The 25,194-nt window shown below is 36.6% G+C and overlaps 1 protein-coding gene across 1 annotated transcript in view; it reads left to right on the top strand.

Annotated features, from left to right (window-relative positions):
• Positions 1-25,194, top strand: part of REV3L (REV3 like, DNA directed polymerase zeta catalytic subunit) — a 116,618-nt gene that overhangs the window by 59,789 nt on the left and 31,635 nt on the right. Inside the window, exons 6-18 of the mRNA XM_048935527.1 lie at positions 3,083-3,177; positions 3,741-3,845; positions 4,770-4,854; positions 4,940-5,088; positions 5,381-5,509; positions 6,652-6,886; positions 10,078-10,217; positions 13,208-17,399; positions 17,764-18,746; positions 19,328-19,410; positions 20,361-20,486; positions 21,963-22,155; positions 24,515-24,626. Of these exons, the coding sequence (XP_048791484.1) occupies positions 3,083-3,177; positions 3,741-3,845; positions 4,770-4,854; positions 4,940-5,088; positions 5,381-5,509; positions 6,652-6,886; positions 10,078-10,217; positions 13,208-17,399; positions 17,764-18,746; positions 19,328-19,410; positions 20,361-20,486; positions 21,963-22,155; positions 24,515-24,626 (6,627 nt within the window). The remainder of the gene's footprint in view (positions 1-3,082; positions 3,178-3,740; positions 3,846-4,769; positions 4,855-4,939; positions 5,089-5,380; positions 5,510-6,651; positions 6,887-10,077; positions 10,218-13,207; positions 17,400-17,763; positions 18,747-19,327; positions 19,411-20,360; positions 20,487-21,962; positions 22,156-24,514; positions 24,627-25,194) is intronic.

The raw sequence follows: 25,194 nt of genomic DNA, 5'->3' as shown, positions 1-25,194 counted from the left end.
CATTATAAATAACTGAGACAGTCATCACAGAACTCATTTCCCTACCCTGTCATTAATGTTGGTGAATTAAGATGCTGACCTTGATGCCCATCCTTCGGGATTTTTGAGGACATTGAATGTAGCAAACTGTAGTGGATAATTTTTTAATACAGTGCCAGTTCTTGCTTTAATTCAGTGTCTTGGCACCTGACCAACCAATCCTCAGTACTGTCTTTGAGCAGAGCTTTCATCCTACTTTGTTATTATGACAGCGGTTAGTGCCAACAAACTTCTTTCCTCAAAAATGAGGTTCATTCTCCTTAATTCCTCTTCCTGTTTTCAAAGTAATTGATTTGGAGCTTTTTCTGCGTACACACATTAGATTTATATTTTAGTGTTTCACTTCTGTGTGCAGGTAGAAATGGGAATTTTCAATAAATTTGAAATGTATCTCTGGTAGCCTGGTCATGGCAATATGCTGTTCTGCAACCTTGATTTATCTTGCTTTTCAGCAGAGTAAACTTTGTTCTCATAAAGATAGGATGTTTCAGTTTCTGTACTTCTCCTCACCTAAAGCTGCCTTTTGTACATCTGTGTTCCAAGTTCTGCCTTGCAAACAATTCCGTTTTTTGTTTTACAAAAGAAAGCTTAGATGCTATGAAGAAGTTTGACCAGGACTTGATAAGTATTATTCTCTAACCTTGTTCTAATGAAGATATTCTCAAATTGTTATTTTTTTTTAGATTACCTTGACATTATCTTGATTTTTGCAGAATAAATGCAATATGAGTCCAGTGGTTAGTCTTTTACAGGGCAATGTTTGTAGCAGACCACTTTGAGTGTCTTTCAAGAAATACTAACTGCTCATCACCTAAGGTAGTTTGTGTGCTCAACTAACTGAAGTCTGGGTATACTCTGTCTTCTTCAGGCTGTCTTCTCACCTGGTAATTGTAGCATTATAGCTGTTCAGGATATGTGGTTTGATTTGGGATTATGAGAAATACAGCTGTTTCATATATTTTCCTGACATGCTATGAATATTTGCTTAAAATGAGCAAACCAGCATAAGAAACAGCAGTGTTCTTGCAGCCTCCTCCCTCATTCTTGTTTCCCAGTGGTTTTGCAGCTCTTTCAGATTATGTGATCAAAATGCAAGTTTCAGCTTGCTGCAGGTCCTCTTGCCTGCAGTGCAAACAGTCTCTGAGTGGTTTGAGTATGAGCATCCAAAGTATATGATGTGGAAAGAATGAATTTGATCATATTATGGACTTGTTTCTCAGCTGACATTGTGACTGTTAAGAAAAGGAAGTGATGACAATGGATAGTCCTTTAAGCATGCATTAGGACACGGGCTGTCTACTTCAGCTGAAAGACTGAGCTGCTCTGATGTAGGAATTCTGTGATCTACTCTTTTAATTATTACAACTGCTCAGAAACAGTTCTGTTGACTAGGGAGGCTGGTAGCCATATGTTAATAAATAGTATCTTTCGGTTGTGAGTGAATTCTACCTAAGTGCTTTATGACTTCTGCCACGCTACTTTCTGCCTGTTTTTCATTTGGTAATTCATTTACCACATGGACTGTAAACAGCTCTTTTGCATGGACTGTTTTCTAAGTAGTCAGAATTTTGCTTGTATAACAGAAGTATTATGTCTAAGCAGTTTAACTTTACGTTTCTTTTAGAGTTTTAAATAGCTTAATACTTACCTTCCAGAGAAGGTGTCAGAGATACCCAGCTTTTAAATATGATATTTGCTAGCTATTTGTGTTATAGTGACTTCTATTCAAGGTGTGCAGACAGGATTGGAAATACCGTTGAATTATATTTTAGACTGTGTTCAGATTCTTGAGGCTGTTGTTATGTTAGATTATTTAGGCATGCAAACATTGAGTCACCAGATAGTATACTGTATACAAAGGATCCTAAAAAGAGTCTGTTTGAGTTAAATAATAGCCTATTTTAGTTTTCAGTAGTGTTGACGAGATCTTTTTACCTTTTCCCAAAAATTTTGAAAGGTTTTCCTATTTTCCTAGAATGGCTCAGGTTAGAAGGGACCTGAAAGCCCACCCAGCCCCAACCCCTACTGTGTGAGGGCTGCCACCCCGCAGCTCAGCTGCCCAGGTTCCCATCCAACCTGGCCTTGAGCACCTCCAGGAATGGGGCACCACAGCTTATCTGGGCAACTGTGCCAGTGCCTCACCACCCTCTGAGTGAAGACTAACATCTAACTTCCATCTCTCCTCTTTTAGTTGAAAACCATTCTCTCTTATCCTATCACCATCAGAACTTTTAAGTCAGTATCTATTGTTTTTTGCAAGTTCTCTTTTAAGGCTGTAGTGAGCTTTCTCTTCTCCCAGTTCTCTCAGCCTTTCTTTGTACGAGAGGTGCTTCAGCCCTCTGATCGTCTTCTACAGACTTCCACATAAACCTTAGAGAAAGTTTCTTTCTTAGACTCCTCCATGCGCTCCTTAAAATTAGTTCATTGACAGCAACAGGTGGAAGACCACTGGCCGTAGCAGATCTGTCCCTTAAAAGGATGATTATCAAATTGTTACAAAATAAGCTTGAATCTGTCTAATACTTCGTTTATGTTTTATAAGCCTTCCCCAAAGCACCCTTGGGGAGAGGCGAAGAGAGAGAAAAAAAAGAGTATATTCTGAAAAATAAAACATTTTTTTCCTCTTCTGTTATTTTTTTGGTTGCTCTGAAGTGTGAATGAAAAAGGAAGGTTTTTGCTCCTATTTCTTCTGGATATAAGATCATACCCACCTGTCCTATTGGCTGAGAGTGCTACAGAACGTTTCAGATTGTGTTTAATAGGGAGAATATTATGAAAAATGCTGTAACATTTAGAATTGTTTACCAATTCTTTCTCTTCTTCCCACCAAAAGAAAAACCTTTAAACCGAAGAATTAAATTATGTCAACTAATTAGGTTTGGATATGAACATTAATTTAAGACTTTGCAGGTGAAGATGGGAAGTGGTACTTCTGTATTCATTCTCTTATCCCTCCTGATGTTAGTGCAGTTAGAAAACAGTGATTATGCATGTTTCAAAATAGCATAGATAAAATTAACCTATTGTGTTTATGTTGTCATAGTTCTTTAATGTTGAAAGGCGTTGAGCCACAAAGTACCTGTGAATTGGAGGTGGATGCAGTAGCTGCTGACATTTTAAATCAACTGGATATTGAAGGTGAAGTATTGATAACTTTCCGCATAAATACTTCAGAACAGCAACTGTATTGTCTTCTTTTTGTAAGATTGAGCTCAGTTAATCCAGATTTCAGTGTTAATAATCTATTAATCTCTACATTTCTAAGGTTTGTGAGAAGATAAATGAATAAACTCGGGAAGAAAGCGTATTTTGAGAACAGTTTATATTTCTGAGCAGTAAGAAAAAAAAAAGACTTGCTAATGGATTACAGAATGCTTCAGATCTACATGTAAAAAGCCAACATCTAGTATATGTGTGTATGTATTCATGCATATGAGCATACATACACAAACTTGGTGAGAAGACCAGTTAAAAATCTAGAAAACAAATAGGAATTGTATGCCGTAGCTTTTACCTAACACTGAATCCTTCAGCAAGGCAAGAATTGCAGTAAAAAATAATGAGGGGTTACAATGACAAGAGTTGAAGATGTGCGTTAGTAGGTTTTTTATTGTTTTTGTTTGTTTGTTTTTTAATATGGGGAAAGAATGTATTGTGTCATGCTGACAGACTTCCCTTCATGTATTATTGTGTACTTTTAGCCCAGATTGGCAGAAACCCTGGTTTGCAAGCTATATGGGAAGATGAAAAGCAGAGACGGAGAGAGAAATGTGAATCTTCTCAGATTAAGACACCAGATTCTCAAGGTAAAAACAAACAAAAAAACAAAAATTGTGCAGCTATTTTTCAAAATCTTTGAAAGGGAAACAAGCAGAAGGTAGAAATGAAATAGGTGTGTCAAATTTCAGGACTTCTTAGATGTACTCTTCCACATTTCTAAGCTTGCTGATCCACCAATATATGTATTCCATATGAAAAGTAAGATACAAAACATTGCATTCCATTTGCTGCAGAGTGTGCTAGGCTGAATGAATGATAATGACAGTTAAGATTTCATACTTTGTGACAAAGGTATTTAAATGTTTAAATACTAGCAAAATTAAATATCTTATCCTGAAGCTTCCTATATTTATGCATAAGACCTGTTCCTTTGAATTAAAGCTAAGGTGATGTTAAATGAAAATTATATAGGGTAGAGAAATCCCTTATTTTTATGTAAAATTCATTACACAGGAAAGACTGTGCTCTGCAGATTAATTGCATATTGAATAAGGCTATTCTCTGTAGAACCTAGGCCTATTTCTTTTAAAATATGAATGATATTTGGCAAGCAAGTCAGAAGATTGCAAAAAGGAAAGAGGTGTGTTCTGGGCTTAGGCAAACTGCTTTCTTACTGTGATTTTTTTTTTTTCTGTGTAATGCTATTCAGGCTGCATAAACCAGGATTTTCAAAATTGTTCACTGATTAAGTAGTCTTTTCTTGAATGCTCACTTTGATGTAATTGCAACATGATTTTAAATGCCATTGATACTTAGAAATGAAAATGAGATTGGTGGGAGTGTGTGGAGTATTTTAAAGTGTTTCAATACACTTGAAAAATCAGCCCTCAAATTTGGCACTTAGTGGACGCTTCTACTTTAAGCCACCTCCTAATAGAATTAGTAATTTGCTCTCTGTGTTGATAGGTCCAAATAGAAGTGAATAACAAATATTTTTTTTTAATTTAAAGACCGTGGATTTGTACCAGCAACAGAGAGTGAAAAGTATTTTCAGAAGAGACTCAAAGAAATCCTCAAGCAAAATGATTTCTCTGTGTAAGTATTTGGCCATTTGCCATAAACAATAGTATTTTGAGCAGACCTTAAATACGCATTTAAAAATTGGTTTTCAATTAATTAGAACATTGTCAGGATCAGTGGACTACAGTAATGGATCAGAGGAGTTCTCTGCTGAGCTAACACTACATTCTGAGGTACTTTCTCCAGAAACCTTTCAGTGTACGCCAGCGAATATGGTAGAAGTGCATGAAGATAAAAAGGTGAACAAAGGTGAGTATTTTTAATAGCTTATAATTGCTTAAGTGTGCTCTGTCGTGCTTTGGTTGTACTTATTATTAGCAGAACTAAGCCAAGCAAGATATGATTGTCTGTCTAAAAAAAAAAAAACTAGTTTTTGCCTTTATTGCCTTATTTGTTAGAGTAAGCCTTTTTAGAATTGCTGTAACAAATAACAGAAACATACTTGAAAGTAAAATCCATTTAAACTGCTTTTCTTTCATAATGTATTGATGTCTGTGACTCTTTGAAGTTTTATCCATCTCTTTTTGATCTTCTGTTGAAGAATCCAATAGGATGCATACAGATAAAGAAGAGGAAGCACTTATTAATGAAGAAGCAATTTTAAACATTGTGGAGAATAGTCAGAGCTTTCATCGTTTGTCTCAAAAACTGAGTCAGACTACAGTTTTTTGTAAGTATGACCAGAAGGGCTTTTCTTTTTAGCATTTTATTTTTCCACAGTCTGTTGTGTTAACTTACACTACTGATCATTAAAGAAAGTTAGTTACCTCAGAGAGTTTTCAAGCAAATTGCAACTTCACCTCTTCCACTGCAAAAACACCTTATTTTCCAATAATTTCACCAGGACAGTGTATTTGTAGAAGTTATATCTTTTACTGGTTCAGTAACCAGCCTTCTTGACAGGTGAGTTTAGTGCAGTCTCCTGTGGGATGTTACTCTTCCTTATGCTTTTGGGTTGTAGGACAAAAACCATTGGATTAAATAGGATTTTGACTATCTGTCAGTGCTATTCTATCAGTTCCCATGTCTTCCGAGAACACGCTCGTGAGCTACATTTAGAAGTTCAGCTATCTAGATATACCATAGGCTGATAATGACAAACTGCAGGAAGAAATATTTGACAAAATGCATGGATACAAAAGAACGGTGGAAGGCAAAGAAGCAAGAAGAATAAAACATTAAAAAGGTGGAGAGAGACTGTCACAGCAAACAAATGTGGGTGGCATGAGGGAAAAACAATAAAATAACTCGCCAAATTGAATGGAAAGTTAGTTCAGGTAGAAATAATTCAAGTAGAGGAAGGTCTGTAGAGGAGACAAAAAACACGTACTTTATATTAGAAGATACATAAAGTAGCACAAGGACAAGAAGTGGTGTTAGTATGCACTGAAGCTCGTGCTCCAAAGTGTGGAAGGGAAAAATATTGAAAAACCCCTTTCCTCCAGTACTTCTGATACATGCCTAGTGTGAATATATTAGGGGAGAGTGAGACTGAATTTGAGGAGGTATGGGAGGTTGGATGCAGGGAGAAGTGCTTCCACTAAATCTACTACATTTGGAACAGAAGGGCAGAAATAAAAATAATTTCAAAAAAAGGTTGCTAGTACTATAGAAAAACAGCTTGCAAAATAAGAATAAAACTGAAAAAAAGAAGCATGGAAAGAGCATTGTTTCTCCAGCCTACCTTGCTTTGAATAGTAGCAAATTAGTAGATTTTTAAATGGTTAGGATTTTGTTTTACAAGTAGATTATAAGCAGTGGTTAACAAATAGCACAAAATACAGACTTCATCTGTGTGGGCTCTTTCTGCAGTGGACAGCGCTGATGAGGCCATGATTGATGTGTTGGCTGGTTTGGAGAGTGATGGGTATCAGATGGAACATCACAAAGCACTCTCTCACCATCGTTCTCTTGGAAGCTGTCGAAATTCTCAAAACAGTGATGATGAAGAAAATGAGCCACAGTGCGAGAAAGAAGAAATGGAACTTAGCTTGATAATGTCCCAGAGGTGGGACAGTAGCATAGAAGAGCCCGGGCCAAAAAGAAGGTATATATGTGATTTTCTTTACTTAATCTTTCCTCTTTCACCCTCATATTTAGGTGTGCTAAAGTGGATTGTAGAGGAGTCTCTTTTAACAGCACTGGAAAAATCAGCTGGTGCTGCAGCTTGTTAGTTTTATATGTGCATGTAGATGAAATGTTTAAGTTTGTTTAGACCTAAGCTTCTAATTTAGTGTTTGAGGAAAAACTGCGTAGTACTTTTTTTCCTACAAGTCTGGATATGAACATTGTAATAGTAAACTCTTTTTAAAGTAATACATATGCATATAGCACAAAATAATCTCGTATACTGCATGTACAACTTTCCTTGAAGCGAATGTTTAAGAAATATTCTTGTGAAGACTGACACGGAAGCCTGAGAAAAGCACCCATTAGTTTCCTTGCTCAAAGCTTAGATTAAAACGTGAATGTTTCTCTCTTTGCTGGACTGCTAAAGGTTGCAGACTTAATATTTTTAAGGTTAAGATTATTGAATTCTTCTCAGGTTGTAATGACTTTTTGTACAGTCTGCGTTGATGGATTTTGCAAGAAGCTATATCCAGTTTTTCTTCACCCTTGCATTTTGGGCAGACCTGATATTTATAACTCTATTTGAAAGATGAGGGACTTAACAGATATAGCATTTTGATTTTTTTTAATATCAGAAATTACAATTATACTATGATTCAGAAAGCAAGAGAGGCTGTAATGGAATCAGAAGTTAGATCATTAGTTTCCTAGTTCTAGAGATACTTCATTTCTAAAGTAACTTTTCTTTGACCTTTTGATTTTATTTTTAAATTTTTCCTGTCACAGTAGTCAGGAAAGTTGGACTTTACATCTAAAATGCTTAACATTGATCTTGGTAGCAGTTACTTTGTAAAACTAGTCTACATCTTGCAGCATTTATTAGCTTAGGTGCAGCTCTGTATGGGCATAACTGTACAATTTCTGAAGTCAAGTAGGATCCTGAATGAATTAACTGCTTTTATGCAATAAAGAATCCAACTTAAATCTCATAAGACTTGATGAGCTGGTTCATGAGTAACTTGGTCATGTACACGTACATCGTCTCTCCGACAGAAAGCACTATGGAGTACATAACAGGTGTTACCCCATGGAGATCTCTGCAGGTCCACTTGTGATCCTTTCAGAATTTGGACTGACTTCAGAAGAGAGCATGGGTAGCTCTGTCCCCTGCACGATTCTGATCATGCACAGGGAGCCAGCTGGAGTTTCATGATGGATGTGATCCAATTCTGTTCATGGTTCCTTCTATTTGTACTGCTTCCTAATGCAAACATTCTATCACTTTTCTGTTATTGAGAATCCAGCAATCTTGCGATATATCAAATAATATACTGGAATAATAGATTATGCAAAAAATGTCAGGGTGTAACAGTACCCTAGTGACTGAATTAGTCAGCTTGGGTTTGATTACTACTGAGAGAAAAAAAATTCAGTGAGGCATGAACTGGTTCTTGAAGAGCCATATGGCAGTATCATGCTGCATCAGACAAAATTTCCTGGAATCTAAATGCTAGGCTGGAATGCCAATTGATTCGAGTTGTTCTTTGCAGAAGTCATCTCAATCCTGACTTGGTTTACTGGTGCTGACAAAGATTTGCTTTGTGCACAGAATCATAGCATAATCAAGGGTGGAAGAAGCATCTAAATGTTGCTTTGATCAAAACAGTTTTGACTGGATCAGTTGACTAGGATGAGTTAAGGTGCTGGACAAGTTAAGAGTATTTCTAAGAACAGAGATTGCATAGTCTTTATGGACAACACGTTCCAGTATTTGAACATCCTCCTCATCAAGAATGTTTCACTTGTACATAACGTTTCCCAAGGCAACCCTCTATCCTTTTCCCCCTTTCATGCCACCACAGACATCTGAATCTGATTTCTTCTTTTTATCTGCCCACTGAGTATTTCATAAGTGCAACAGAATCATAGTTTTTTCTCAAGGCTGAGCAAATCCTATTTCCTTACCCTTCCTCCTCCTTTACATGTAGGTTGCTCAAGAAGTAATGCCTCCTATTTATTTCCATGGAAACTACAACAGCTTCCAAGAGCACAACAAGACTATTTGATAGAGAAATTCTCAGTTACAAAACACTAATTTTTAACCTAGTCAACTCCGTTAGCTATAAATTTTTGCTAGTGATGAGCAAGAACCTGCATGCCACACTCATAAAAATATACACCAGCAGAGGTGACCTGCCATTTTGCAGCTGCTATGACAGTGAGATTGTTGAAATACACCGCCCACTGCCTCACTATACTCATCCGCTGCTTGGTCTCCATAAATGCTCAGCAAACATTGATGAATGTCAGTAGGTACAGATTTTCCATATGGAGCAATTCGATTCCACACTTTTACTTCATACATACTTCCATGTCAGATGCCATTCTGTCAGACTGCCCCTCTGCTGCCATCTGTCGAACAGGAACATACACCAGCATCTGCCTCTGATGTTGTGGATCAACATAATAAAATAGTAGGCCTTACTTTTTGGATCAGCACTTGTTTCTCACATGCTGCTGCCCCAAGTCACCTTGGTGACCCTCGGCTGGATTTGCTCCAGTTTTATTGGTGTCTACCCTGAGCCTAAAACTGAGCACATTTCTCCAGATGCAGCTGCACAGCTGCTAATACTGTCAACAGTCTTGCAGTCACAGTCCAGGGTGCAGCTATCTTTGCTACAGAGGTATGCTGCACACTCAGGTTCACCTTTGTCTCCCATGCTGTCACCAATGGATTTCCTAACAGCTAAACTAAAAGCATATTATGTAGTTGATTTAGTCCACAAATTTCAAGCAATTAAATTAAATTTCAGTGAAATTGGAACATGGTTTAGTGGGCAATATTAATGGTAGGTAGACAGTTGGACTTGATCTAAGAGGTCTTTTCCAACCTTATTGATTCTACGAAAATTAAGCATCTAACTTCCTTCTCTAACTTCTTGAACTAGTAAAACTTGCTGTTCTTCCCTATAGATATTAGATGTTTGACTACTTTTCTTGCTTGTTAAAGTAATAATGATACTCTGAGTTTTCTAGTAAGAAATAACGCATTTTTTATTTCACTTTGCTCACCCAAGTTACACAGCCTTTAAGCCTCGTATGGCTAAAGGTATTTACCTATTTTCTATTGGTATTTTCTGCATTAGTTGATTCCATCATTTTCTGTAGGTCAGTTGGCAAAAATATGCATCGGAGTTCAACAGAAGAGGATTCGTCTTCAGAGGAAGAAATGGAGTGGAGTGGTAGCAATATGCTCCTAACTAATCTCTCTATACCTCAGCTAGATGGGACGGCAGATGAAAATGGTGGTAAGTAAACAGAAAAACAGCTTTGGAGTTGAATTGCTACCTGAATCATAATTTACCTTCAGATCAATTTGCTAATTCTTGGATATACTGAATGTCTTTGATTCTTGTCTCAGCTGGGAGGAATTATTTTCAACGGATTTCAGAAGCAGGCCTTTAACATCTTCCTTAAAAGTCAACAGTATTTTAATCTCAACACCCACAGGGAGTTACCAAGATCTTTATTTCCTACTGTATCAGTGATTCAAAAAAGAGTATCATTTGATTAGTTCTATAGATAAATTCTTTGTTGCAAGGGGTATTTTTCTGTTATGATTTGTTATGCAAGTATGGTGCTGAAATTAAAGATTCTGTAGGACCATTTATCCTGCTGTGATTTTGTTGTAAACAGTACATTGTGTAAATTTAGATGGTTAACTTTGCTTTGCAAATATACACCACCTGTGCTAAAATATGTAGAGCTTTTGAGTCTGTCTCATTCTGCAGGTTGCTTGTTCATGTTCTGGGATAACAAGACTTGAAATTATGCAGTAGAAGACTGCTGCAGAAAAAACTGCCTTTCAAAAATCTATAAAAATAAATTAATCTTTAGAGATATATTTTGCTATCTCTCTAACCTTCTGTCTTTGTTTGAAATAACCATGGTTAATAGAATGCACGTTTTGAGATTTGGCAAATACATAAATGTTGTTACTTGTTCCATTAGACGAGCTGCATAATTTCATATTTATAAAATTCAGAGCAAAAAATGAAAAATGTACAGAACCCACTATGGAAGAAGGGGAAATATGTCTGTATACTGATATTTTGCAGTATTAAGTTCATTTTTGTTCTTGGTCTGATCAACAGTAATTGCTGTCCTTTGATTAAAAGACATTGTATTAGTCATGCTTGAATACCTTTTAAAATTTTAAATAGTGATTAGCATCATTTTTGTACAGAAATTTTTTCTTAATCCATAGTAAAAATGGGGTAGTGTAAAAATCTTGTTGGTGCTCATATATATACCTAATTTCCTATTGCTACATTTGGTCTTAGGGTAAGGAATGTAATCTATTGCTAGTTATGTATTAGTTAGTATCTCTTGTAGCTATTTGACAAAGAAACAAGAATCCTATATCAGTGTATAAAATACATGTCTTAATATGTTAATATAAACAATTCCACATTGAAGAAAATGAGCTATGCTTATTACGTTGACAGTCAGAACTATTCTTTCATGATTGCTGTTTCAAGTGTAGGTTTTTGCTTTTGTAGGTATAAATGGTAAGGTTAATACGTTACTTGATGTACTACTCAAATGACTTTTTGCAAAATACAGAATTGTAATTTCCTTATTTGCAGTACATTGTAACTTCCTGTAAAAAGGGATGCTTCTGGCTAATAAGACTGTATCCTGTATAACTGGATAACTGTAAACTGTAGAATATTTCAAATATTTGAATACTCTCATGGAGAAAAAGAAAGTCCACTTAAAATAAGTTTATTTGTTCTCATTTAATCAAACATAAAATAATTCTATATAATAATAATTTCACTGCATATTCTTCTTAAAACAGGAGATATTCAAAACAGATCTCAGTCTAGGTCATCTGAATTATAAAGAAAAATAAAAAGGTTATCCGCATGAATCTCAATGTCCATAACATCTGACTGATTTATAATTATTTTTGCAATTTTCTTATCTGAGTAATCTTCCAAATGTTCACTTGACATTTCACTGAACTCCCATTTTCTTCATCTTCCGTTATCATCCTCGTTCTTTGTATGAATGGCTCCTCCTACACCCAAAGATTCACAGGCTGCATCTCCCAGATATGTTTCACAGCTCAGCAACTCTGTGTTTGTATTAGAAAATGTTATTAGAAACAGATTGAGACTTTCTTTTATTTTTTTCACCCACCTACAAATAAATTATGAAGGTGAAGGCACTATGAATCTTGGATAATCTTCAAATTGGTTTAGACTTAAAAGATGAATGCTTAAAGGATATCCCACGTAGTACGACAGTTTTCAACGCGTATTTGCAAGTCATACAGCATGTTTCATAATTTATGTCCCTCTTCAACATTTCAGCTAGAGGTTTGGGCAAATGAACAAACTGCTGTGTGCCCTCAGCTCTGTATTATCTGCCTCTGAAGTGGAATAAACTTCTTGAAGTTGCTTGGTGCTCACTGTGGTTAAGAAAAGCACACAATTAATGCATAGTAGTTGTTAATACGTTACTTACCAGGTGTCTGCACACCCTTATCCTGCAGTAAATGTGGTGAAAGTAGCAGTGAAAGAGAGAAATAGTCCTATTTGTCATACCACAAGTCTTCACAGGACAAGTACCACAGCTGGTTGTAGACCTTTGTGGAAATACTAATCCATGGGTATGAATTGATGATGTAACTAAATGGGGCAAGCTCCTCGTATAGACACCTGAATGAGTGTTGGGTTGCTCTGCTTTAGAGGTGCAGCAAACTGTCTTACACTTATTGCACAGGATGGTTGATACAAAGCCCTTGCTATGTTGTAAGATCATACTTCACCTTTTTGTGGAATTACTTTTCTATATGGAGAAAATCATCTTAAGTATGTTACTTTCTTTTTCAGAACCAGGAAGCATTCATACTTCTCAGGGACAAAGCAGGATACAAGCTTTTTTAAAAGTTAATGTCTTTGTATTTAGCTTTCTGAAAATGATTTCAGAAGCCTTCTTTAAGCAAATCATTGTGAAATCTTTGGGAAATGTATTCAAGCCCATAATTTATAAGTAACTGACAGAATATCTTGAGACACAAATGTATTAATGATGTGATTTTGATAAAGCAACTCATGTATTTGGGGCCTGTAGTTGTCATGATCATAAATGGCATGTGAGTTTGAATAGTATTGTTTTGGTTTCTATTGTGGGAGGGCTTTCATTACAATATCATTACAATAATTAATAGCTTAGTTACTCTTTTTTACAGGAAAACTAGAGTAAAATTGCTTGTCTTCCATTTCAGACAATCCTTTGAATAATGAAAGTTCTCGAACTCACTCCTCCGTCATTGCAACAAGCAAAATGTCTGTAAAGACCTCAATCTTTCACAAAGATGCTGCTACACTAGAACCCCCATCTTCTGCTAAAATTACTTTTCAGTGTAAACACACAAGTGCCCTTTCTAACCACGTTTTGAATAACGAAGATCTAGTCGAAGAACTCTCGCAACCAAACACAGAAACACGACCGGAACTTTCAGTTCATTCTCTTACAAAAGAAAGCACTTACACAGCAAAGTACCCAACATCATTCAGCAATAGTACCCATGCAGAAAACTCACATAAAGAGAGTAACAAGAAAGATACTCTTCCAGTTCCTTCATGTGAAAATAATATTTTTGAGTATGAAGATGATATTTCATCAGTGAGCAGACAGATACCTAGCAGGAAGTATACTAGCATTAGAAAGACTGAGAAAGATGTCTCTTTTATGCACGTGGGCCGCCACATTGGTGACAGCATATTGAATAAAAACTCTTTTAGCTTTTCTGATTTGAGCCACTCTGGCCACTCCAAAGGTAAAATATCCTCTGAACTAAATGAAAAAGCCAGCAGCGCAAGTATAAATAGTTTTTTTCCAGCAACAGTTACAGAAAATTGTGAATTGGTGTCTTGTTCAGGAGGCAGTCGAACTGTTGTACATTCACTTGAAAATAACACTGATGAAGGTGGCCTTAATAAGCTTAAAATTAGGTATGAAGAATTTCAGGAGCATAAAACAGAAAAGCCAAGTCTCAGTCAACAAGCAGCACACTATATGTTCTTTCCTAGTGTTGTTCTTTCGAACTGTCTTAGCCGACCACAAAAGTTAGCTCCTGTGACATATAAATTACAGCAAGGTAACAAACAGTCCAGGTTGAAGCTGAATAAAAAGAAATATAGTTTTATCAATCATCAGGAGCCTGCAACTGTAAGTGATGTTGTATCAGTGAAGGAAAGCTGCTATACACAAGGTAATGGTTGTAGTAATATTCCTGATAAGGATAGTGCTTTACCTAGTGACTTAGTCCAAGTTCCTTTTGAGGCTTTTGAAAACAAAATGCCTACAAGTACTGCTCATTGTACTGACTGCCAAATTGGAGATGGATCTCTTGAAACTGAGCAGTCATTTGGATTATGTGGGAACAAATACACACTTCGAACTAAACGAAAGGTAAATTATGAGACTGAAGACAGTGAATCAAGCTTTGTCGCACACAACTCAAAAATTAATCTACCTCAACCAATAGAAAGTGTTGAAAGTTTGGATGGGTCTCAGAAGTCTCGAAAACGTAGAAGACTTTCTAAAAAACTGCCACCTGTTATTATTAAATATATTATCATCAATAGATTTAGAGGGAGAAAAAATATGCTTGTTAAACTAGGGAAAGTAGATTCTAGTGAGGAAAGAGTGGTACTCACAGAAGAAAAGATGAATTTATATAGAAAGCTTGCACCTTTAAAAGACTTTTGGCCAAAAGTTCCCGACTCTCCTGCAACCAAATATCCTATTTATCCACTAACGCCAAAGAAAAGTCATAAAAGAAAAGCAAAACATAAGTCAACCAAGAAAAAAGCTGGAAAACTGCAAAGAACAGGTACTAAAAATAACATTAAAAGAACTTTATCTTTCAGAAAAAGGACTCACACAATCCTTTCTCCTCCTTCACCATCCTATAATGCTGAAGCTGAAGACTGTGACTATAACTATAGTGATGTTATGTCTAAACTAGGTTTTCTTTCTGAGAGAAGCACAAGCCCAGTAAACACATCACCACCTCGCTGCTGGTCTCCCACTGATCCAAAAGCAGAAGAAATTTTGACCAACCTGGACAGGGAAGCTTTACATAGTAGGGGTAATATGTACCACAACAGGACTGTTAATTCTAATGTAGGAAAAAATAGTCGAGCAAAAACTCAGGTTAAGAAATGTAAAAAGAAGTTTGCTAGCCCTACTGTATCCACCAAGAAAAAGAAAAAGATGAATCAGAGTGATAAAACAGCAGAGGATGGAAAGAAGAAACCTAGAACGAAACAAAGACAGAAAACAACAGAAAAAACATCCTCAAGAAAACGCATGGTATTTAAAGATGAAAAAGGAAATAATCACTCTACCACGGAAGTGAAGTTTGTGCTGAAACATCAAGATCTGCCTGAGATGTCTTACAACTCACAGCCGCTTCATCATCGGAGAGATGGTCCTCTTCCTGGCTTTACAGCAGGATATCTGCCATCAGCACCGTTCCCCTCAGCAGCTGATACACAAGGTAATTCATCAGACCGTTTTCATGCATTGGTGGAACTTGATAAACCTTTAGATGCGCAGTGTTTGCCTGCTCCACGAGAAAACCCTCATGCATCTTTCACATCAACTCCTGTGGCATCTGGAAGAGAAGGACTGAAAGTGAGCTCTCAAAGGCCCAGGACTCAAAGTACTGTATTTAGAATGAAGGAATCTGCTCTCATTAAAAACATATTTGACTCATCTAATCACTCAACTCAGGTAACACAGAATGTGTGCATCTCTAAAGATAAGACCTTTGTAAAAGCAGAAGAGATAAAAAATTTCCAAAACAGATATTTACCATCAGCTGGGAAATTAGGTGAAGCTCGTGAGTCTTCGGACTCAACAAAGATGGATCAGTTGCATTCGCCTAGCTATTTGCATTGTAAAGATAGTAATCAACAGCAGATTTTTTGTATACCAGAGGCATCCAAGCATTCTGATCCTTCTTCTGTTCTTAAGTCATCTGAGGAAAGTCCAGGGCCTCTTCAGTTGCCTAAAAACTGTTTTGTAACCTCTTTGAAGAGTCCAGTGAAACAACTAAATTGGGATCAAAAACAGAAAGGATTTCTTTTGGAAATGTCGCATTTTAAACCTGAACCAGTAAAACAGAAGTCTCTGTCAGAAACAACCACGCAACCAAAACCCATTTCCCAGTATAAGAACAGGACTATAGTGGCGCCATCAGCATTCAGTGAAGGACAGTCTGGCCTGGCTGTTTTGAAGGAATTGCTCCAGAAGAGGCAACAGAAAGCTCAGAATGCAAATGTTACACAAGAACCAGTACTAGATAAAACACAGCTGAGCAGAGGTACCCCGTGCCCTCTTGAACAGAACAAAGCAGTCAAAAGGTCACGGTCAGCCACACCTAGAAAACCACGTGCTCCCAGGAGTACAAAACCTAAAGAAAAAACACCAAAACTTTCAAAAATGGAGTCTTTAAGCCAACAGGTCGCTAGTCGTGTTGATCATTCTGTATCTGATGATAGCCCTATATTTTTTTCCGACCCTGGTTTTGAAAGCTGTTACTCCCTTGAAGATAGCTTATCTCCAGACCATAATTACAACTTTGATATTAATACTATAGGGCAAACTGGATTTTGCAGTTATTACTCTGCAAGCCAGTTTGTCCCAGCAGATCAAAATTTGCCCCAAAAATTTCTGAGTGATGCAGTTCAAGATCTTGGTTGTGTACAAACAACAGAAAATGACTTTCTATGTCGTAATGACCAAAAAACTGATGAAGAAAAACAGCATTCTTCAAGCACAAGTAAGTGGATAAGACCTGGTTCTCTGAGCCCTGAGCTTTTTGAGAAAACCTCCCTGGATAGTAACGAGAACCACTGTCATAGTCAACGGAGGAAAAATGTTCATCCTTCAACTTCTAGATCTAACTCTATTGATACCTCTTGTACGCAAGAGACAGAGGTCTGCCTAAATGAAAAATTTAAATTGACTAGAAATACAAATAAAGAGAGATTTCTTAACCTTCCTCAGCCAACCAGCTCAGACTGGATTCAAAGCCACATTAGAAAAGAAACCACTTTTGAACCCTGTCAACCACTTGATTCAGTTAATACCTCTTTTACATCCGTACTGTCTTCTCCTGATGGTGAACTCATGGATGCAGCCTCTGTGGATTTAGACTTATATGTTTCAAGAAACAATGAAGCATTAACTCCAACTCCGGATAGTTCACCAAGATCCACCAGTTCTCCCTCACAGTCAAAAAATGGAAGTTTTACACCTCGTACTGCTCACATTCTTAAGCCGCTTATGTCCCCACCCAGTCGTGAAGAAATCATGGCAACTTTACTGGATCATGATCTCACAGAAACAGTTTATCAGGAACCATTTTGCAGTAATCCTTCTGATGCTCCAGAAAAGCCAAGGTACTGTCTTAAAGGCATTTCTATCTACATATGCTTGTAATTATATTAAGTTTAATTTATTCCTGTAAACAATTTTTTGCTGTTATGTGACACAGCTGCATGAAAGATTTCATCTGTTACATGTACATTTGAAGTTGAAAATTACTATACTTCCTCTGCAAACATCCTTTTTCATTCATAACACTTTCTTTTTTTATTGCTTGGTATTAGTGAAAGTATGCCTGCTTGCTTTGTAAAAGATGGATACTGCCCACAGGAATTGTATTGTGAGAAGACTAGTTAGCTGAACTCTGCTAGTGTATAGTCTCAAAAACTGCCTGTGCAGTCTAGTTTAAAGCAATGATTCAAACTATTTTCTTTTCAGGGAGATTGGAGGACGGCTTCTCACTGTAGAAACTAGGCTTCCAAATGACCTGCTTGAGTTTGAGGGAGACTTTTCATTAGAAGGGCTACGACTCTGGAAGACTGCATTTTCAGCAATGACTGAAGGTCCTAGACCGGGGTCACCTCCCCGTTATGGTCACTCTGCTGCTAATAAAAGAGAAGGTAATAGCCATAAAACTAGCAAAGACAAAAAAATTGTTATAATGCCATGCAAGTGTGCTCCAAGCCAGCAACAAGTTCAGATATGGCTTCATGCCAAAGAAGAGTATGAACATTTCAAGAAATTGCCTAAGAATCATCCTGCTGAGCTGGAAAAGACAGCTGAGAATTTCGGCTCCACAGTATTGTCTGGAGAGAAATCTATAGAAGTAGCAAAAGCAGCTAAAGATTTAAATTTGTCAAGCCTGGAAGGTGGAAGACCTATAGTGCCTACAAAGGACTCTCCCGCTTCTGTGGCAGATCCTACAAAAGCACAAACCAAGGAAACCTATGACAAGTCTGTAAGTGCTGTAGGAGCTTCTATAAATATTAAAAGTGACATAGACTCAAATGAAACTACATCTGAAAGCAAGACACTTACCGCTTCAGCTCTAGAATGTGATAAGGAAGAGGAGGAAGAAGACTATTATGTCAGTTACAGTTCACCAGATTCTCCAGTGCTTCCACCTTGGCAACAAGTAGCATCTCCAGATCCCAAGCAGTCCAATTTAGAAGATGCAGAGTGGAAAAGTCAGGATGTTATTTTGTCTTCTGTTGAAGAAAATAAAGTAGCGCCTGTTGGAAGCACACAAAATTCTCCATCCACCCAAGAGGACATTAAGATAGCCTTTGACACATCTCCACTTCTACTTAATGTTGATCCTGGAAACTCTGGATCCATTTGCTTACATAGTACACCCATCACACAGAGAAAAAGTCACGACGGAATTCACGAAGTTCTTGGGTTTACTCCTTTATCAACAGGTAAATCCATTAAGTGATCTTAATGATACACAAAAAGCATTCCTGAATATGATATAATTCTTTTGACATGTTGATAAAATTCCTTCACTCTCACAAAATTATATTTGAACCACTTTTGAAAAGGAAGAGGCCTGCGCGTTATTGTTTAAGTGACTAATTATGACAGAAGTTGAAAAGCAGAACAACTTTGTGCTTCCTGACATTGTCTGAACTCTGAAGTGCTAGTTAAAAACTTGAAGGCATGTAACTTATTTGGAGAACTTCAAAATTTTGTTGGTTATATTGCCATTAATAAATTATATTCCGAACATAGTGCTGCAGAAATAACTTTGCAGTACTCAAGATAACGATGTAAGATACGGTAAATGATTGGCCTTGTATTGTGCATTTCTGAATGTCCACAGATATCAAATTGTAATCATTCTGCCTTGGATTGGAGAGAGAATAGTGTTAATTTTGTTTATATATAAATATTTTTTGACGATGTAAAAACAAACACCTCTGATTGTTTGCAGCATATTGCTTAATGTTTGGACAATATTATTGAGGCTAAACAGTTTTTCGCTCCTGTATGTTTTTAGAACCAAAAGCCCAGAAACTGTGTCATAAGAGAGGAATTAATCCTGATGGTCTTCGAAGAGTACTTCTAACCACACAGATGAAGGTAAATAAAGATTTTACATACAGGTTTATTTTTGTTATGCTGCACTTACATTTCCATTCTCTTTCTCACTAATACTCTTTCTCTTAAGCAGATAGCTCTAACACATGTTTTCTTTTGGAACTTTGTTTTTAAAATTTATTCTATGTTGGTTTTATTTTTTTCTTTTGCTATTAAGATCTGGAAAAATATATTTAAAATGGTAGAGTGTGATTCCTGCAGAGTCCTGTTGCTATTTGCCTTGGATATGTACAAACATGTATTTATTCATGTGTTTTCATGTGTATATGTTGGTTTTCAGACACTGTCTTTTCTGAAAACATGAGCAATCTGTAAATGGCACTAATGTGCTGAGAGAGTAGAAAGGAAACTGATGGTGTGAATTTGATCACTCATGTTTTCTATAAAGAATATTTCTGCTCCCTTATTGGAAACAGAGCAATTGAATAGATGTGTCATGGATCTGACTCAATAATCTTCTTTGTTCTTAACATACTGGTATTCACCCAGTTCAAGTGGGTAAGTGTACCCTCGATATAGCAGCTTTACAATTTGTAAGCTATGCAGGGTATTGTGATAAATTGTTGGTCGAGCATACAGAGACTTGTTGGTTTCCCTGTCTTCACCCTTCTAAAAGAGCCAATATGAGATATATATATATATATATATATATATATATATATATATATATATATATATATATAATTTTTTTTAAGGCATTTTAAATTGGCTTTTGCTTTACTGCGAGGTTTCCTTAAAATTATTCCAGTTATAGTTTTCCTGCTGAAAAAATAACAGGATAGTAAAAGCTTACCTTTAGTAGTTGTACTGTAGCATTTACACTTCTATTGGTAAATTTTCATTTAATTTTGGCAACACTGTATTAATTTACTTACCTCCAGTTTTTTCAGTATTTGTATGTGAGTGTTGGTTTCTTTGTTATTGTTCAATAGAATCAGTTTGCTGCCCTTGGTGCTCCAAAGAAAGAGACTTCTCAGATTGAAGGACCATCTTTAAATAACACTTACGGTTTTAAAGTCAGTGTGCAAAACCTGCAAGAAGCAAAATCTTTACATGAGGTAACTTACTGTTATATGTGATTTTATAAAGTGACAGTTTATCAAACTAGTTTCATAGTGGCAGTATTTAAAAACCTTTCCTCCTTGGTCCCTGCCTGAATTAAGATCAGTCAGTGTGTGCTGTGTGCAGCTGTAATTGCTCTACTACTTTAGTTTGATTTTCAATTGCCTTTATTTGATACAATTGGACTAAATTTCACAATATTTTGTGGAGAAGATGGTAAAACTTCCTTTAAACAAACAAAGACAGAATCAGGAGGGGGAAATAGTAGTGTTTTGTATAAAAATAATACTGGAAAAATTAGTTGATGGTAACTTTCATGGATCATTTCCTTATGAAAGGAGGCTTCAGACTGAATGTTAGTGAGACCCTCTCTGAATCCCTACATGGTAAGTTCTGAATCTGTTAGCCAATTTCTTTTGCATTTATCAAGGTGGTAGGTATCTCAAAGAGTGTTTCTGAGTATTTCATGTGTGTCAGTGGTTGGTCTGAGGAAAGAGAATAAAATTAGTGCTGGAGAAGGGGATGCAATGTGAATACAGTACTACTATATTTGGCTGCTGGCTGGCTGGCTGGCACGTGTTTCCTTCCTATTAGTCACCACTCCCGCTGCTTGGAGTTAGCTGCAACCAGCTTACAGACAAGCTCAGGAGATAGTTTTATGTGCTAAGTAGATAACATGAGAGAAACAACAAGAAACTAAAGATATTACAGGAAATGGAGATGCAGCTTGATAGTGCAGTTCTGTTTCACTGACGGATGAACAAATCTAGGGCCCTCAGGGCAGTTTGCTTGGTCAGGTATGCTTGCAATTTTTCCCTTGTAATCCCTCCAATTCACTCATTTGTCTAGTTTATTGGCTATATTAAACAAGACAACACAGAAACAAGATAGTATTAGTATTAAGTACTGTTGTGAGTGTTTCATAACACAAACTATTTTACACAAAGGTAAAGCAAGGCGTTGTGGAATTTCATTAATGCAAGTGAAGGGAAAAATAAGCATTCTCCATGCCTCCCTCTAAGAGACTTAGTCTTCATGCCTGTTTGCAAGTCTTGGGCAAGGAGGAAAAGGAAAATAAAGACTAACAGTGGTGCTGAGTTTGGAAACTGAATTCAGCTCAATATACAAAACTGTTTGAAAATACTGAAAGAATTTAATAATTGCTGATGTTGATTTCTGCTTGTGTTTACTTTTGAGAGAAGAAGACGGTACTCAGAAACATACATTGAATTTTAATAATTGAGTATAAAAGTGCTCTAAGCGGTTAATTTACTTGTAAGATGTTGTTTTTAGCAAAAAAATGAGATCCAGAGATGCCTGTTTAATCGCTTCTAATTATTTTAGAATATGACCTTTTAGTTAGAATAACCATGTGTCTACAGTTAGCTCATTTGCGTTAATAATTTCTTATTTTATTTTATTTTGAAGAAAGGTCCAAAACGTACTGATTTGTTGTATTTATTTGTTGGTAGGTCCAACACCTTACCCTCATCAGTATGGAGTTACATGCTCGAACCAGACGAGATTTGGAACCAGACCCAGAGTTTGATCCGATCTGTGCTTTGTTCTATTGCATCTCATCAGACACAGCACTTCCAGATACTGATAAAAAAGAAATCACTGGCGTTATAGTGATTGATAGTGACAGGACGCTCTCCAGCCAAGGTTCTTATTTCTTTTATTGTTTTTTTTTTTTCACATACTTTACAAAAATACTTATTTCATAATAAGCAAACAGTAGCAAGCAAAATATAATAGAGTGTCTATATTGCTGTTTAGCTCATTTAATTTTGTCTTGTTGACTGTTGGATGAATGGCCATATTAAACGTAGAGTTTTCCTGCTTATGTCTTCTGAAGAACCATTGCATGGGCTGTAAATCAGAAATAATATGAACATGTTCAAAATATCTCTGTCTGCATGCTTGTGGACAAGCTCCTGCAGTGTTCTGAAAGTATAAAGAGGAAAACCTGCCTTTAGTTTCCTACGCAAGTTGCTGGATAGCTACAAGTAGAAAATGTTAAAAGCAAGACAGTATGTTTTATATTTTACTTAAGGGTTATTTTTGTGGTTTTATCTGATCCTTTCAGGATCTAAACAGGGGCCCTTATTCTATTGTACCTTTTTGGCTTTGTTTAGACCAGTGATACTCAACCTGTGGCTCTAGAGCCGGATGTGGCTCTTCATGGCCCTACAGGCGGCTCTCGCAATGTAGGCGTCTGATCGGCGCTCCACTCTATCAGGCAGCGCGGGGAGCACTGAGCAAATGGACCAGCAGTGTGGGAGTCGCTGAAGTTTCCCCTCCCATAGGGGGAAAGAAAAGGAGCTGCTGGGATCCCCCCACAGGTAAGAGTAGAGATCACCTCCCACCCAGCAGCCGTGGGACAGAATGGGGAAAAACTCGCCCTTTTGCCCCTTCCGCCCCTCCACCCCACTTCTTCCTAGCAGCCAGAAGGGGTTGAAGACAGAGTGCTGCTGGGAGAGAGGATGCTGATGTGTCATGTCGTGATGTATCAATTTGTGATGATGATGAGGCAGCATCCTCACACATTGAAGTGTCATGATTTAAAAAAATAAAAAAAATTAAAAAAAAATCACACTGTTGATACTTGATGTTTATGGTGCTCTACAACTCCATTTAGTAAAGAAAGAAGTGGCTCTCCAGCTGTTAAAGGTTGAGTACCACTGGTTTAGGCTAGTAAAAAATATTTAAAAGTCCTTTCTTTTCGGGTTTCTTTGACACTGTAAAGAGTATTAAACCACAAAATACTGTCTAAAATTAAAAAGTCTTGACAAAAGCCTGCCAAAAATAAATTCAGCAATAAGGCAACAGCTCCTTCTTTTACCAGTTTATTTTTCAAAGTATTATGGATGTTTTATCATGTTATGCTAAGTCCTTACTATTCTCAGTGAAGTTTATTTTGGTATGTATGCTTGTTACTATCTTTAGGAAAATTGTCTCCATTAACTTACTAAGTGAGATTTGTCACAGTATAGAAAACTATGGCTCCCTAGGTGTGTGCCTCTCTGCGAAATTATCAAGAAAAGGCTTTCTGTAAAGATATCCTGTAATATTTGAGGGAAGGTTCTGATCTGTTTTTATTAGTGAAGTGAAATGAAATGATGTTTAAATGATAATGTGACATTTCTTGCTTTAAGTGGTGTGAGCTGTCAGTATTTTCTTGGATAGAACTTCTTGAGGGGAGTGACTCAATATTGATACAGTTTTTTCCTTTTTTGTATGATTATTGCTTTGCAAATTACAGTACTCATTTTAACATTTATTTCTGAAAATGTGCTTTTTTAATTATCAGGGTCTTAAGAATGTGTCAAAGCCAAATGCTTTTAAAAATTTCAGATTATTGCCTTAATAAATCAGATACAATCCGTTGTATAGAGAAAATGAAAATACAGTGTATGTGTTGCATATTATTCTTTATCAGCTCATGCATGCATAAGAATTTAGCTGTATACACACATTATCAGTGCAGACACTTAATTTGCATTGAGTGAAGTTGCTGATGTTTTTCCATTTCTATTAGTGACTTAGCAGTGTCTTTAAGAAGTATACTTTCAAGAAGTTTATAAATGAAAACTGTAATGTTACGTAGCATTTTAATTCTTCAAAGCATTTTGCAAAGCACTGTGCTAAGCTGGCAATTAAAATACATACTATATGATACATATTGTGTGAGCCATCGCATAGTGCTTTAATGTTTCCTACTCAAAAATAATTCTCCAGTAGTTGAACTCCTGTATATTTCTCTTTTGAATCAAATTCAATTATATGGAAGAATTTGTGTGAGATTATTACTGTAATATAATTTTACCAAGTGAAAAGAACAAACTTTTCCACCCAAGAGGGACAGAATAAGTGTGTGGAATTAATTATGTTAAAGGTAAAAAGAGAATGTATTATTTTTTTTTCTGTTTAATGTTTTGTTCTATAGTTCATTCTATATTCTGTTGACTGAAGTGCTGCAATTCCTTCTAAAATGTAATGATCTGTTTTACTTATTTTCTAGGGAGCAGAGACCAAGCACCCTTGCTCACAAGATCGGGAATTACAGGACTAGAAGTCAGTTACGCTACTGATGAAAGAACTCTTTTCCAGGAAGTAGTGAATATTGTAAAAAGGTAGCATATCTGTACGTTCTGCTTTTATTTTTCAGGCTTGGTACGGCAGATATAGTTCCTTCAGCCCTTGCCAGTCTCTCAAATACTGATTATTGTCATTGTTGTTTCCCTCAAAGGCTTATTTCTAGAGTGGACAAGCATGGTGGTCTTTTGAATAAAAATACTTTTTCTGCTTTTCCTTTCCTCTGACAGCAAGCACATTCAGATCCTCTTAAGCAGCTGAATTACAGTCTTGAAACTGATCAGCCATATCGGTAATCTTCTTTAACAAACAACCTTTCCTGCGTTAATCTCAGCGTTCATTACATATCTCTCTGTCAAACTCAGTAGATATTAATAGTGCTGAGAGCTATAGAAAACCCGTAGGAAGAATTTTTTTAGGGTCTCTGAGGCAAGGCAGAAAAAAAACTACATGATACTGAAACATACTGTGGACAAATCACAGTAACTAGCAGTTGAAAAGTAAGTGCCTTCATTAGTTTTGTCTTCTCTGAATGAAAATCCCCTGCTCGATGAGACTTGGAAAACTGCTGATTTTCCCTCTCTCCACCAAGGCTGGGAGGCCTGT

This window comes from Lagopus muta, chromosome 2 (genome assembly GCF_023343835.1).
Source record: "Lagopus muta isolate bLagMut1 chromosome 2, bLagMut1 primary, whole genome shotgun sequence".
In the NCBI taxonomy this organism is placed as follows: Eukaryota; Metazoa; Chordata; class Aves; order Galliformes; family Phasianidae; genus Lagopus; species Lagopus muta.
The sequence above is the reverse complement of the archived record's forward strand: the minus strand, read 5'-3'. Positions and strand labels throughout refer to the sequence as shown.